General features: G+C 38.9%; 2 protein-coding genes across 4 annotated transcripts in view; one reads left to right on the top strand and one right to left on the bottom strand.

The window, feature by feature from the left end:
- Nucleotides 1-1146: 1146 nt before the first annotated feature.
- The window catches only part of DNAJC24 (DnaJ heat shock protein family (Hsp40) member C24), a 64444-nt gene continuing 49481 nt past the window's right edge, over nt 1147-16109 (top strand). Inside the window, exons 1-2 of one of the 2 annotated variants that reach the window (XM_004708407.2) lie at nt 1147-1222; nt 2027-2168. In XM_004708407.2, coding sequence (XP_004708464.1) covers nt 2058-2168 — 111 coding nt within the window. In that variant the 5' untranslated portion in view covers nt 1147-1222; nt 2027-2057. Of the gene's footprint in view, nt 1223-1454; nt 1493-2026; nt 2169-16109 lie in introns of those variants that run through there. The other variant, XM_045291044.1, reaches the window with a different exon arrangement.
- The window catches only part of IMMP1L (inner mitochondrial membrane peptidase subunit 1), a 123044-nt gene continuing 119175 nt past the window's right edge, over nt 12241-16109 (bottom strand). The window contains exon 7 of one of the 2 annotated variants that reach the window (XM_045291043.1): nt 12241-12488. In XM_045291043.1, the coding sequence (XP_045146978.1) occupies nt 12423-12488 (66 nt within the window). In that variant the 3' untranslated portion in view covers nt 12241-12422. The remainder of the gene's footprint in view (nt 12489-16109) is intronic. The other variant, XR_006680129.1, reaches the window with a different exon arrangement.

Here is a 16109-nt window from a genome sequence, read left to right as displayed (position 1 = left end):
GTATCTGCCTTTTTGTGAGTGATGTACTTTACATACACAGTGTTTTCATGATTCATCCATGTTATAGCAGGGCTTCATTTCTCTTCATGATGAACAGTTATTTTACATAGTTCGTACCAACATTAAATAATTGATAATATTAAGTTATTGCATTTTTGTGCTGTTTACTTTGATTGCTTCTCGATCTAACAACTGCTCGAAAAAGACAACAAACTTAAACGATAACGCCAACAAAACCCACCTTAACTGAGCATATTCCCTCAAACGAAAGTAAATCACGTTGCCAAGAAGTAATGAGAAATAACTTTCACCCCTGGGTACAATGTAATCAAGAGAAGTAAATGTAAAAGGAAAAGCATAAAGGTAGAAACTACCTGTATGTATAAAAACTATAGTGTCCTTCGGAATGGGAGTGGTAAACTGTCAGGAGGCAGTGGAAAACTGTCTCAAAGGGTGCAGTTGAAGCTCCTGTTTCGGAACACCTGACAGGTAGCTTAGCTGGCCTAGGAATATAGTGACTTGCTCAGAGCTGGTTCGCTGTCAAAGAACCATTTGGCCTTGATCCACGGTTTGCATCATCTGCAATAACATCCATCTTACTTGCCTCACGGTTTGGAAGTGAAAATGATAGGAGGTAGCAGAGTTTGAAAGTTTTGTATTGTTCCAAGTCGTAAAGAAATAAGTTGAACATCCTTTGCAATCAAAGAAAAAGAGAACGGGGGCGGGGGCTGGGGTATGTTTGAGTCCTCTTCATTTTCGGATGCGACCCTTCTAAAGGAAGCGTTGGCACGAGGCAGGGTCAGATCTCCCCGCCCTTCCCACACCGCCTCACGGGCTTCCCACGTCCATCCAGCCACCCACAGAAGGACTGGGAGTAAGACTGAGGGGCCAAGGCGGGGGAGGCGATGGGGAAGGCCGAGGAAGGGTGGCGGGGTGCTCGAGAAAAGGGAGAGAAAACGAAGGAGGCGAGAAACGCAGTACTCCACTTTTGGAACACTTACGGTAGTCAAACTCTGTTCTTCCCAGCGTGTGTTGGTTTCCGTGGCGACGGCGTCGCTCAGGGCGGAGCGTCACTTCGGGTCCAAAGCTCCGCCCCTCCGGCTCAGCGAAAGACGTCGGCACGTCGGCGCAGTGGCTTCCGGCGGAAGGGGAAGCCGGCTTCCCGGCTCCCGGCTGCACTGAAGCCGGCGTGGAGTGGACGCCGAGGGCCGTGGGAAGTCTGGTGAGTGTGTTGCCGAGTGAAGGCGCGGGAGGGAGAAAGCCCCTGAGCGCAGTGCGCCGCTCGTCCGAGCTGCAGGGTTACGCCCTCAGCTGGGGGAAGAGGCCGGCTGCTGCCCGGGCGCCTGGGGGAGTCTTTTCTGCCGCCTGGAGGGCTTTGGGGGCGTCGCCGAGTGGACAGCGAGACCTGAGAGCCTCACCCCGAATGGGTACTTGTGGGCTTCGTCTCTTCCGAGGGAGAGGGAGGGGGAGAGTGAGCAGGACAAATTTCGAGGTAATGCCTTCTAATTGATTTTATTCTTTGGTGTTATCTTTTTAGTTTAAGCTCCTCTAATGAGTGTGTTTAGTAAGGAGTCCTGGCGTAGGGTGTAAGCATTGGGCTGGTAACCGCAAGGTTGGCAGTTCAAAGCCCCAGACGATTCCGCAGGAGACTGAGGCTATCTGGTCCGGTAAAGATTAGCAGTCTCTGAAATCTATGAAGCCTCTTTCTACGTTGCCGCATGGGAATCCACGGGGTGGCAACAAGAAGTGATGTGTGCGGGACTAACCTTCTTGTATGCTGTTGGATGTTTGTTAATTTAATACTATACCGTAAAATGTACTACTTAGATGCTTAATAATATATCTTAAAATGTGTAACCTAAACATGAAATTATTGGAACTATTTGAAAGGAAAAATATGTGCGGCTTCAGATTTGCAGTTAAAATGATGGTTTTTCTGAACTAAATACTGCGGGATTTAGAAAAGCAGTGTGTGCTCAGTTTGTACATAAATGCAAATTAATGAATTATCAATATTTTTATTCAGTTGACCCGAGAAAAGCCAATTTGTTTCATGGATGATGGCATTTGAGCAGATACCCAGAAAGGATTGGTACAGCATTCTAGGCGCAGACCCATTTACGAGTGTGTCAGACCTAAAAGAAAAGTATCAAAAACTCATTTTAATGGTAAGTGTTTTTTCTCTTAGGTATTAAGTCAGGGAGGTTAAAAAATAGCTTGTGAATATGACCCTAACTTTCAACTTCTCCAAAATGTTACCAGTGGCAGGGCTCAGAGTTTGATAGAAAGTTTCTGTAATCATGGAATAAAACAACAAAATGAAGGGAGATTGCATTTGGTTAGGAACAGGGAATCTGACTGAGAATGTGCACACATTTCTTTTCACTGCCTCAGTTGTTTTCATATACGTAACATTCTTTAGAGTATTGTGAGGAGCTTAAATGAAATAATCCATGTGAAATGCTTGGAAGAGTGGCACATATAAGCAGTGTTACCACCCACTTGCCACTAGCCACATGTGGTCATAACCACTAGCACCACCCCCTAAAGTAAATGTCATTACATCAGTGCCGAATCATAGTGACCCTATAAGACAGGGTAGAACTACCCCTGTGAGTTTCTGAGGCTGTAAAACTTGACAGAAAGCCTAGTTTTTCTCCAGTCGAGTAGCTGGTGATTTCAAACTGCTGACCTTACCGGTGCAGCCCAACGTGTAACCACTACTCCACCAGGGTTCCACACGTACTGTAGAGCACTTGAAATGTGACTAGTCCAAATGGAAGTGTGTGGCAAGTGTAAAATGCACACCAGATTTTGGAGACTTCGTACTAAATGTAAAACAATTTAAATAATGTCTACAGACCCCATGTTGAAATGATAATATTTTGAGTGTACTATTTTGCATGGGATGTACTTAAAGCATATATATATACATATATGTATACTGCATACATAATGTACATGTTGAAAGTTCACTTCTCTTTACTTATTTTGAACATTGCATATGTGGCTTGCATTTATAACTCACATTTTATGTCTTTGGGATAATACTGATTGAGATCACTGTTTTTCAGATGAGTCCTTTTTTTTTTTTTTGACGTTTATCATTAATTTTGAATTACTCATCTAAAGCAAGTAAAAAGTATTATACCTATATTGAATTTCTTTTTTCTGCATGCTTTCGGGTTTACATATACAATCTGAAAAAGAATTGATGCATTTGTCATTCTGAACATTTTCAATTATATGCACTTACTATATATAGACAATTGTATAACCTCCATGTTAGATATAATATGATCTTAATAGAGTTGATTCTTTAATTGAAATTACTTGTAGTAAATGTGTAAAAAGTTCCTAAATTGTTGTATCATTTTTCTCAGCACATTTATTTTTCTGTTACTTTATTAAACCAGTGCTGGAACCTCTGTAAAGGTATCAAGTTAACTCATTCTACAAAAAATAGAAAACTATTGCTTACATAGCATTAGTTTCTCTAGATTATATGAAAGTATGTAAGATTGTGTTGTAATTATTTGTGTTAAATCTGAGATATGAAACATTAGATGTTTCAAATTGAGGAATTGTACTAATATTCTTGCGTTAAGTAATAAGTGTATGTAAATGACCTTACAGTTTCTTCTATCTCAGTGTTCGATAGATTTTTGTCGGGAAATTAAAGTAGGTGTTATTGAAAGTTTTCCTAATAACAGGTCATCAGTTCACTGGGGAATGAGCTTGATGAAGTAGATTGGTTCTAGATTGTGCAGGGCTTTGTAGACTATGTTGATAATTTGTCTTTTACTTAAAAGACAATGGGAAGTCATCAACACATAATATTATAACTCATGCAGCAAAGGGGAGGAAACATTTTACATATACACTAGAAATGTAAGAGTTCTAGTTGCTCTATATATCATGACCAGCATTTGGTACTATTAGTCTATCTCCTTTCAGCATGTGGGGTTTCTTAGTCTTTGCTCTCTGACATTTTGTGCGGGATAATTCTTTGTTGTGTGAAACTGCTCTGTGTACTATAGGATCTTACCTCTACTCACTAGATACCAAGAAAAACTGTTGTTTTCAAGTCAATTCTGACTCAGCGAACCTGAAGGATAGTAGAACCTGTCCCATGCGGTTTCCAAGACTAAATCTTTATGGGAGTGACTGCAGGGGCATTGAATTATTTACGTAATGTGGCACTTCTAGTTAAAGTTTTTATTTTCCACCAAACAGCCTTTTCCTTCATGGATTTGGTTAAGAAGGTGAGGGAAGATGCTGATACCATTCACCTGTACGTAATTGTGAATACAGTTCCCTGGAATGCTATCCTGTTGTGTATTAAAAAACAAAAACCAAGCCTTCAAAAGCTGGAGGAAGGATCTCATTACCATCCAGAGTCAGGAGTGATGCTCTCTTCTGGGCATTGATTCCTGTGCATTAAACCTCCGGATCCAGAAGACAGCTATACATAACATCAAAGGAGCAGTAGCAGCAGTACCAGGAGCCAGATGTAAAACAGAGTTAGTGGACTTCCAGGCCAATGGAACTTCCCAGCCAAGTAAAGCAGATGCTTTTGGGTAGGACGCTGGCTTGTGGAGTAGGATCCCTCTGGGCACCTACATAATTGGGGAAGTTGGGCTTGCTGAACTAAGGAAATCAAGCTAAATGCCTTGGGCTGAGGTTTATTGGATTGGGATGCCTCCAGGCACTTCATTCAGGCAGCTGGGTCTCCTGACCCATGAGCTTGAACTGAATGCCTTCTGGTTGAGTTTTTGCAGAGTGGTATGCCCTTTTGGACATTTATTTACAGACCTGAAGGAACTTGTAACATATCCTGATAAACAACTGTATTTTGAGCATTTCTCACTTGCATTACAGCCAGCCAACTCCATAATAAATCATTTAGTGATGAATTTTATCAGTGATTTTTGTGTAGCCATTGCAGTGAATATTAGAACCTAGAGAGGTAAAATAGAGAATACTAATTATAGTACACAACACATACTGCCACATTTTCTCCTGTGGAGTAGCTGGTGGGTTAGAACCACTGACCTTTTGGTTAGCAGGTGAGGGCTCCTCTAGATGCCAGTAGCAACCAGTGCCCTCTGAGGATCAGAATCACCATGAGAACCATCTCACTGTTCTTTGTACAGAGAAATCTCTTATGGTCATTGTTAGTCATTTATATAATTGGGATTTCAGTTCTTATTTCTGTACATACATTTTCTGTGTATATTTTTTCCTACTCTGGGGCTTTTGTAATGGTGTATTTTTGATTATCAGGAGTTTCATTTTCCTCTAGAAGCTTGATGGTGCACTTTTACCTTAGACCTATAATTTGTGTGTGTGGTCTGAGATGGGTGATTACATTTTTATTTTTCCCTCATGGATATCATTTGTTGAAATGATTTTCCTTTCTGTATCAGAATGTCTTGGCAATGTAAATAAATTTCTGTACCCTATTCTATTGCTATATTTGTGTTTTTGTCAATACCTCTTATAGCTTTATAGTCATTCTCAAAGTCAAGTTATATTTATAACCTTATCCTTCTTCTCAGGTTTATTTTGGATATTGTAAATTGCTTACATTTCCATAGCAGTTTTAGAATTAGTTTGTCAATTTCTACTTAAAAAAAAAATCCTTGAGTTTTAATATATATCTAACTGGTACAATAGACATCTTAACAATGTTGTCTTCTGCCTATGAATGTTATAGCTCTCCATTTACTCAAATTTTATCTCAGCAATATTTAAAATGTTTCAGTGTATAAATTACAAGCACATTTCATTAGGTGTTTGGTGGTATTTAGTTATTTTTCTAAAAATGCTGTCTAACAATCTCTGCCCTTTTTTTGGCATGCCCAGTCCATTTATAGTTAATATAATTAACAATGTTTAGGCTTAAATCAACATTTTTCTTTTTTTTGGTATTCTATCTGCTTTGTTAGTCTTTATCATCTTTTAGGTGGATCAAGTATTTATTAGTCATCTATTTCATCTCCTATTTGAATTTTTAATTATGCCCCATTTATTGATTATTTTAGATACTACAATATGTATCTCTTAAGTTATAATAGTTTACCTTGAAAATAAAATGTGAATACTTCAGTGTGAAGAACCTGTCTTTCCTTCTTTTTGCTTTGGCTTCCATATTTTAACTCCATGTGCTAAAAACTTTACAGTATACTGCTATTTTAAATACTCATACTCAGTATCCTTTTTTAAAAGTAGTGTTTTATTATGTTTCACAGGAGAAGCTCCCACAGCAGGTTAAGTTCCCATTCAGAGGTTTTTACAAAGATGGTTTGGTGGCATTGGTTACATTGTTCACAACTCATGAGCTCAGTTTACATTTCTCGTAATCTAGTTTTGTGCTCCCTTACCTTTTGTCTATGAGAGACAAAGGTTCTCATGTGGCTGTTCTTTAAAGGGAGCACAGGTTCAGTGTTTTAAAAGATTTTTTTGGTGGGCAGGTATATTTGTTTCAGAATAATTTTTTAAGTCCTTTATATTTCCTGCCACTATCCACCTCTCTGATGTTCTTTATTCTTTCCTCTCAAAGGTACCTATTTGGATTTGTTTACCTCTACCTATAGCATTTCTTACCTTCACTTTTGAAAGATATTTTCTACTTTCACTAGAGGATTCTAGTTGTTGGGTTGGTTTTTTTTTGCCTTTTCGCACTTTCTTTCAGCATGTGTCCTGAAACTCCTTTTGTTAGTGTCAAGTGTTTTGGTGCAAATAATGTTATCCTATTTATCAGCAGCATTAAACTTTTATATATTTTTAAACAAGTTGGTCACACTTACCTTTCATAAATATTTTTTAATTGTCTTCCAGGACAATTAAAAGTATTACTCTCATTCACTTCCTACTAAAACTGTCTCTACGAAGTAGCAAGTCAGTATTTCTTGAATGCTACTCTTATATTGTAATTTCCGAGTTCACCATTTTATCTTCATTTTTTTGTGTTAGATATTTAAGACATTTGTTACTATTTTAGAGATACATTCTCTTTCTGAGGTTATTGAAGTTTCTTTAAATTTTCTTTTTCACATTTATTTCTTTTCCCTCTGAGTTTCTCCCACCACCTTCTTGCTCTCTGCCATGGTTATCACTTGTTGATAATTAAGAATAAAATGCTATAAGCTAATGGGGAAGTTAATATGCATGGCAGAGGATGCTCCAGGAGTATCAGGTAGAATCAATCATTTTGTTGGATGACCCCAAATATCTACATCTGTATCCATTTCCCAGAGAATTCTCTAACCTACAGATGGAGACGGGACCTTCTGTTGTACTGCGCCAGTTGTCAGCTTGCGCTTTATCCCTTTTAGTGCTCCTCTTTGCACCCACACCCTTAGGGTTGAGGCCTGAAGTCCCCAGGCACCAAACCAGATCCAGGACCTTTTTGCTTGTGTCTCCCAACAGAGTAAACCTCTTGTTTTCTGTGGCGGTGGGAGAGGAGAGGTTCTGGAAAACTGCTGTTTCTTTTGAAGTCTCAACTAGTGTTTTGTTCAGCCCTCTCTTTCAGCTCCATTGTCAGAGGAGCTTCCAATTCTTCAGTTTTTCTGCTTCTAAAGTTCACACTCTGTTCCCCAGTTTCAATTACAACATTTCTGCAGTCTGTATTTTTCAACATGCCACAAAACAGTTGGAAACCAAAATCTGTATCCAGTTTTCTAAGGAGGCACATTTTTATGTGTACTTTACCAAGTTTAGAAGACTTTAATGTAACACCTCCTACATAATTAGTTGTTGGAATAAAATATTGCTAAATTGTAGGCTGCAAAGTTTACAGTACATGTTGATGTAGTAAATACTGTTTCCTTATTTCAATTTTTTTGTGAATGTAGTGCTTATTTAGTGTCTAGATTCCAGGGGAGAAAACTTTAATTACTAATTGAGATATTTTACAATGCTTTAAAGATATGAATAGTACAGAATTATCCTGAAAGACATTTATTTTACATAGTATTACATGTATTGCCTAATGAATTAGTGGACAAAAATAAAGATAACTGTCAAGGTCAGGCTCATTCAGGGTGATATGAGTACAGAACCCACTCCTCCTTCCCCAAAATTAGATCAACTTTTCCCAGCAGTATTTTGTTAATAGGAACTTATTAATAAAAGTACCTACTTTTATCCTTGTGAATCAAAATTTTTAATTATATATTTTATTGTGTTTTGTGAGATTTTTTAAAAAGGATGTTATTGTGAATTAGGTAAGGATTTATATATCAGATTAATGTTTTATTCAACAACTTATCAAAATAGCTTTATACACATATTAGATTCCATTGAACAATTTTTGTGCAAATTCTAATGTGACATTGGTTACAATTTTAACAATATATCAACATTATTATTATTTCCATTCTTTTTGTTCTGTTTCTATTAATCTAGCTTCCCTGGCTGTCCTTGCCTTTTCGCCTTTGCTTTTGGGTAAATGTTGACAAGGTGGTATCACATCATTGATTGTCTAAGGTAGCCTGTTCTTTATGATGTTGCTGTTTATCTTCAAAGCCAATCTATTATTTGGCTGAAAAGTGACCTCCAAGAGTGGCTTCAGTTTTAAGTTAAGTTGTATCTTAGGGCAGTATTTGAGATTTCTCTTGTCTCAGGTTTTTTTGGGTTTTTTTAGTGTTTTACTAATAACAATTTAAATAATCCACTGCTGCTTTGAGATGGTCTGGAGTTTAGAAGAATTAGTTTTATTCTATTTTGGGGCAGTTATAAATGTGAAAGTTACTGTTTACGGTGGATAAAGTTTCCTCAAAAGACATGTATCAAATTGAAAATCAGGAGTCTTTTTCCATTGATGCTGATAATAATGCAGGATGCCTTTCAACTGGGGAAAAAAATTATGTTGGAAGTTTATATGCTGCTGTTTCACTATCTTCCATAGTCTTAAAGAAAATCTATGCTATCTGAGGCAACCATGTGCAAGGTGCTCTTATTTTTAATGTTAGAGGGTATAAAATGCTATTTAATACTTAATGGGCATTTAGAGGGTCTATTTTGACTATAAGTGGTTAAATATAGATTAATACCGTGTTAGTGTCTTGAAAAAGAAAATAGAGTACCTGAGCTATGGTTGAAGAAAATTATCCCATCAGAAAAGAAGAGAGCTAGGAACAGTTCTTTAAACAGGCTTTCAACTGTACTGCGAAACAACATGATCTTGATTACAAGAAAAGTACTTGCTCATTAAGAGAAATTTTGTGGAAAAATCTGAGACTGTTATAAGTAGAAATCATTTTTGTTAATGTGAGTTGACTGTTCACTTGTCGAGTATGAGTCTTACAGAATGCAAGATATTAAGCAGTAAGTTACTTAGGTATTTCATGGAGATGGCATTATAAACTTTTTGTGATAAAAATGGTAGAAATAAGATATTTTAAATAAAGTCTCCCTTATGGGGCAAATCACCTGTATTCCTTGGAACCTGTAACTTAACAGTTTTTGCCAAATGCTTTAAAAATGGCTAACAATTGGGTGCAGAAGCACCACCGTTCAAGTCGGGTGGGGAATGTCCAGCCTATAAGGGCCCCAAATCAATACCAGCTAACATCACACACCTCATCAAAAGAAGCAGTTCCAGCTATCATAGTAGGGGCGAGTAAACTACATTTTTGACCAAATATAGCAGGCTAATATTTAAGTCGATAATTCTGTATGGCCTGCAAATGATGTTATAAATATCCAAATGGCCTTTGACAGAAAAAAGGTTCTCTAGCCCTGGTTTAAATGATTCAATACTCTTAGGTGTATTAGTAGAAATTAGTGTAAATTATCTCAGAAACGTGATGGAAGGTATAAAAGGTGGTGGTGTAGTATTGTGGCCACATGGGTTTTTACTAGGCCTTACTGTTAATAATATTTAGGCCTTCCAATTTCTAAGGCCTGTAAAAATGGTTCTTTAAGATATTCATCTTCCTTCACCCTCCTCATTCTCACTAAAATCGTGCAGTGCCAACAAAGATGTGTTTTAAATTGCTACATGCACCTGGCTTCAATTTCTTCTCTATAAAAACAAGATACTTAAACTATATGACTTTCTAAAGCCAAAGATTTCCTTTATCCTTTTTCCCCACTCTCTCAGCCCCAAGTCTGAGAATTTCTTTTCCCAGTTTACAATCCAAGTAGTTCATACAGTTCTGGGTTAATAAGATCCAACTTATGTACAGCCCATAATTACAAAGCAACTCACCAAGTAGATGAAGGGATGAATTCATCTCTTTTAAAAAATATTCCCTAATTTGCCTCATTTAGGGCCAAATACACATCAACATTTTTAGACTTTAAATGTGTGATGGAGCGAGCATACAAGGGACAAAGTTATGAAAATTTCTTAGTCATAACCAAACACCTAAGGGAATGAATCCCTGGGCCTGGAGGCTTTGGATTTTAGTCTTGGGGGGCACCAAGGTCAACTGACAGTACAGTCCACAAAGACAGTATCCTCCACCCTCCCTTCGTAAGTACTGACAGATCTTTAAAGCTTGTGAGCAGCCATTGAAGGTACATCTATTGGTCTATCTCTGTCCAAAGGAAACAGTGATAAAAATCGAAGATAGATGGAAACAGTGACTCCAACAAACTAATGGATCATTGGAACATCAGCCTGTGCTGGTTCATAGCATATATGCCACCTTTATATGCATTAAAAACATTAAGGAAATACTTCTGGAAACACATCTTTAACTCAGTAATACAGTAGTAACATCGATGTATGGCACAAAGTAATGTCCTTTTGTTAACAGGTTGTAGTCATGAAGCTTCGAATGTACTTACTGGACAATTTAAAGATTTCCAAGAATGTTTTATTAAATAAAGTTTTCACATTGTCTTTGAACCTCAACATTTATAAAAAGCCTCCCTCTGTAAGTGTTCAATTGCATGGTAAAAAATCAGTACCATCATTAGGTTGCAGAAATGCGAGAGCAAGACTGTACAGTAAGTTTTGCTTATAGTTTGTGGCAGAGGATACCCCCACCCCCACCCCACCTTGTGGTGCTGTATTGTGAGGAAAGAGACAAGGGCCAGCAGCATCCACAGTGGGTGTGGGGACGGAGCTTGCCCACATAGGCTTCAACCTCACCCCAGTGTGACAGAATGGATCTACTCTGCACATCTGTATGGTGGGCTCAGTTTTGGCTTTCTGTTTTCTGTTCCAATCGCCTGTTCTTTTTTTTTCTTTAGTCAGCCCCTCTCTGATGTATGTCATAATCTAACACCAAATGAGATCATAAAATGAAAATTGACACTTTCTAGGAGCAGTTAAACATTCTGAGAGCAAAAGAAGCTCCCATCTTTTGGCCTTGATTGTTTTTCCTAAATTTTGCCTCAGAATTCCTTGCTGCCTGGTTAACCCTTTGATGCGTTTAAGATTTAAAATATATTTCAGCTAGGGTTTTTTGGTTTGTTTTGTTTTCAATGGGAATGCTAAATTGAAATACCTAGCCACATCACCATTAGAAACAGGAAGTCATCTCATTTTTTCTAGGCACAACTCGGCCAATAACTAACTCCTTCCTGAAATTTTCTCCTAACCCTTTTCAGAAATTGTCTCCCTTCCTTTGTGCTCCATTGATACTATTTATCTCACTGACCATATCCTGTCATGACTTTAATTACTTGTCATACCTATTGTTAACTCTCACCTAGAAGTGAGGTCCTGTTTCTGTCTGGGTTATTTTTCCATCCTTGGGATCACCATCTCTGTATAGGAGCCATAGACACACATTATGTGGGCTGGATGAATTGAATTGGCTTTTGCAGAAATAGAATGGAAAGACTAGAGGGAAGGTGGCTTCTGTTCTTTCTGACCATTCTGTGTGGCATGCAGTGCTGCTCTCCCTTCTCTGATTCCTTACTGGTTCAGTGATGAGGTTAGGTAGTTCTTGACCCATATGAACTGATGACAAAAGAGAGTCACAGCATGTGAAGTGATTTGACCTGTGGCAATCTTCAAACCAGTGTTTTGTCTACACCTGTCCTTAGAGGCTGTCCATCTGTGCCATTTCATTTTTAATAACTCAGCCAAGGTTGTGGAATATACGCTTTAGGTTTTCATAGCTGGTTTGTACACATTTTGCAGAACTGTAAATAGTGTTGCAGAAGAGAATATCAAGATGGCAAAGGGTAAGTTATTATGTACAAAAGGAAAGTACCCGAAAAACAAAATAGGCAAGATAAGGGCATAGTTTTCAGGGGTTTTTTCCACGTAAATGCTTTTAATTAATTTTTTTTTTCAAAGCCATTTTATTGGGAACTAATACAGATGTATCATGCCATTGTTCAGTCACACCAACCAATATTGTACAGTTGCTACCAGAAACTGTTTTTTAAACTTCTCTTTCTTCTTGAAGTCCTTGAGATCAGCTGCCCAACACTACTACCCCACTCCCACTCTACCCCCCAGAAGCCCTTACTCCACTTGCTGTCTCCATAGGTTCATAAATCCTGGGCTTCATGTACTGAAAAACAAAAACATTTAACAAAAATTTAAGAGGGTTACCCCAATGACAAAACATGGCCTAGAATGGAGGCCATTTACTCCTAAACGAGGGAATTAGGTCCTCATGGGTAGATCCTCTTGACTTTGAGGACTTCATGGGTTGTAGCAGAAGAGAGGGGACCAAGAGAACTCTCAGCGAACAACCTTTTCCTACATGGGTCTGGTAAGAAGGTGTGGAGGAAAATACTGAAAGGATTCACCTATGAGAATTTTCTAACAGGATTCTCTGGAGGATTCCTGTTGTGGTATAATGAGCCCTCTGAGAAGCAGAAGGAGGGGTCTTATTACCAGCAAGAGTACATTCTCTGGGCCCGAGATCCCTGTGCAACGAGCCTCCTGTATCCAGATGACAGCTATACCATCAGAGGAGCAGCAGAAGAACCAGGAGCCAGAGCATGGAACAGAGTGATGGACTTCCCAACCCACAGAGCGTGTTAAGTTGAGTGCTTTTTTGCAGGAGGTGGGCTTGCTTAGTGGGGTGCCTCTGGGCACTTAATTGGGAAGTTGGACTTGCTGACCCATGGAAGTGGAGCTTGGTGCCTTCTGGTTGAGGTTTACTGGAGTGGGATGCCTCCGGCCACTGAATTCAGGAAGCTGGGTTTGTTGATCCTTGGAGCTTAAATTGAATGACTTCAAGTTGAGGCTTACAGCAGGGCGTTTCCCCCCTTTGGGCATTTATTAGCAGCCCTGAAACTTTGCTTTCCCTGATAAACAACTCAGCCCTGAGCATTTCTCACTGTCATGACAACTTGTTAAATTTCATTAATAAATCCTTTAATGAGTTTTATCTATGAGTAGTGTGTAACTATTGAAATGGGTATTAGAAACTTGAGAAGTAAATTAGAGAATGCTTAATTAAGACTATACAATTGCTAGCCAAAAGGCAGTTCAAGTCCAGTTTAGAGAGCTTCTTGGGAAGAAAAGTTTAGTAACCTACTTTTGAAAAACCAGCCACTGAGAACACTATGGAGTGTACTGTGATACACTTAAGTATGTCAGGAGTTGGAATTGAAGGCAAAAGGTTTCAATTCCTACAATATCAATGATGTTTTAATAGAGGGATTATGCATAACTAGGTGGGAGCCATGTCTGACCACCTCAGACTACACAAGAGGGAAGGAGATTTCAACTCTACATCAGCCCAAGGTCACTGAAGCAAGGTCAGACATGCCTCTACCTTGCAGCATTCTTTACCCTATTCTGACAATACCAACTGTTTCTCCCAGAGCACTCTACTTCTCTGCTGGCTTTGGTAATCTAACATTAATCCATTACAATGGCTGCACAAAACTATATTCATGATTGTGGAGTTTATTAGGGAAGTTCACAAGTTACAAGTCAGGATTGGATACAGTAGTTCTTCAGTTAGGATGATGGCTTCTAGCTGTGCTGTAGGCTTGCCTTTCTGACCCTCAGCCACGAAGCCCTTTGGCCTCTGCAAATGTTACAAAGCTCCTTTAGCACTGATAAGCACCCAAGGGTGCCCTACTCTGTAAGCCAGCTTCTTGCCAGGAGCATTCAGCTTTGCTCATTCTTTAGGGTAGGACGCCTGCTGCTGTGTCTTATCCTCTTGTTGCTGCTGCTCTTCTTTGCTGGAGTCTCGGGGTCCAAAGGTGCATTCTGCTTGTGTCTTTTTTTGAGATCCTCTACTTTTTCCCCCAAAACCACTTTATTGGAAGCTAAAATAGATGTATCATTCCATAGTTCAATAGCATCGAGCAGTATTGTACAATTGCTACCACAGTCGGTTTCAAAACATTCTCTTCTTGAACTCCTTGATATTGGCTCCCCTTTATCCCCCTGACCCCACACACCACTGTAGCCCCCAGAAACCCTTACCCCACTTGCTGTCTCTATAGGCTCATTAATCCTGGGTTTCATATAATGAAAGACACAAAAACCATTTAACAAATATTCAAGAGGGTTACCTCCAATGACAATACATCTGAGATAAACCCATATATATATATATATATATATATATATATAAAACAAACCCCAGAAATGTTGAAAACCAGATCATCCGAGAGGGCATCAACTGACAAGGTTTTAACCATTAAGTCTTGTTTATCATATTGATCTTCTATAGTCATCTCTCCAATGCTCTCTGTTTGGTAACCAGTTTATTCCCATCCCTCTATTATGAATAGAAGAAAATTACTGTAGGTTTATTTCTTAGGTAGATTTCACACATGTATATTGGGCTTCCACTGTCATCCATAGCTTTCTGCAAACCAGAATCTCAAAATTTCGGCTGATACTCTTCCTTCCTTTGGCTTTAGATCATATGCTTTAGAATCCTTGGGTCACTGATATTGGTGTGCTTCTTCCATGTGGACTTAGTTGACATCTCACTTGATGGAGGCTGGTTTGGGAACAAGCCTTTAATACCCCAGACACTATTTTATCTGATAGCTGGAGACCATCTAATTTTTTCACCACACTTTTTTATAACTGAATGGCAAAACTCACCAGCCAGATAAAATCCTTTATACCTTATTTACACGTCTCCCCCAATCATTTGGTGAGAGTTATACAAACTATGGCCAGAAAGAGCCATTATAAGCTATCAACTGTGCCACAGCTTACTATGACCCTCTTTTCCCACATACGCAATTATTTTAAAAGATTAAATTGTGTTCAAAATAAGTTTATGCACATGATGTCCTTTCATCTACTAAAACCTGTGAGAGATGAGGAAAAATTTTGTGGGAAAATGGCATTGTACTTTCCCCCACAGCACACATCTACTTCTGCATTCTCTTTTTCTTCTGGCTTATATCATTGATTGCAGTGATGGGGTTTATTGTGGAAGTGAACAGGTTACAACAGTGGGAAATGCTTAAGATCGAGCTGTTCAGTCAGACCATGTTTTAAAGTTCTTTCAGAACTGCTAATAAATGCCAAAAGGGCATGCCACTATAAAGTAAGCCTCAACCTGAGGCTCTAGCGCTGCGAATCTAACCCAGCTCCTCGAATTCAGAGGCGGCCTAGAGGCACCGCACTCCACAAACCAGCCTGCTGCCCCAAAGCACTCACTTCATGCTCAGTAGGCTACTTCTCTGGGTCAAATCTATCTCCTGGATCTAGGAGGTTCACTGCGCAGGGATCTCTGGGCCAGAGAACGAACTCCATTCCTGGCTCTTGCTAGTAGTAACATTCTTATCCAGTTTCTGAGGGGGCTTCAGGTATTTTATATGCAGCAGCATGGAAATCCCAATGAATCCTATTAAGCACTCACAACTGAATCTTACCATTATCTCCCCCCACCTTCTTATCCAGGCCCATCAGCTATAGGTTGTTTGGTGGGAGTTTCAGTGAGTACGGCTACAAGAGCTGTATTAAACAATGCACTGTCCTGCAAAATGATGCATTTTCCCATGAACTTTTTGGAGCTTCCTCTTTATATGGACCTGTTATTTATTTATACAACAATTAAGTGTTTATTGTCCTGTATTTCTTAGCTTTATGCTAGTTGCTGCAGTTAGAGTGGCTAATATGATGGATCAAGGCCCTCACTCACTTGAGTTTCTTGTACTTTAGCAATTGTTCTTTCTATTCTGTAAATGAGAAACTTCTG

Source organism: Echinops telfairi, unplaced genomic scaffold, assembly GCF_000313985.2.
Source record: "Echinops telfairi isolate 266 unplaced genomic scaffold, ASM31398v2 ScPeMD7_60;HRSCAF=208, whole genome shotgun sequence".
Taxonomy (NCBI): Eukaryota; Metazoa; Chordata; class Mammalia; order Afrosoricida; family Tenrecidae; genus Echinops; species Echinops telfairi.
The sequence above is the reverse complement of the archived record's forward strand: the minus strand, read 5'-3'. Positions and strand labels throughout refer to the sequence as shown.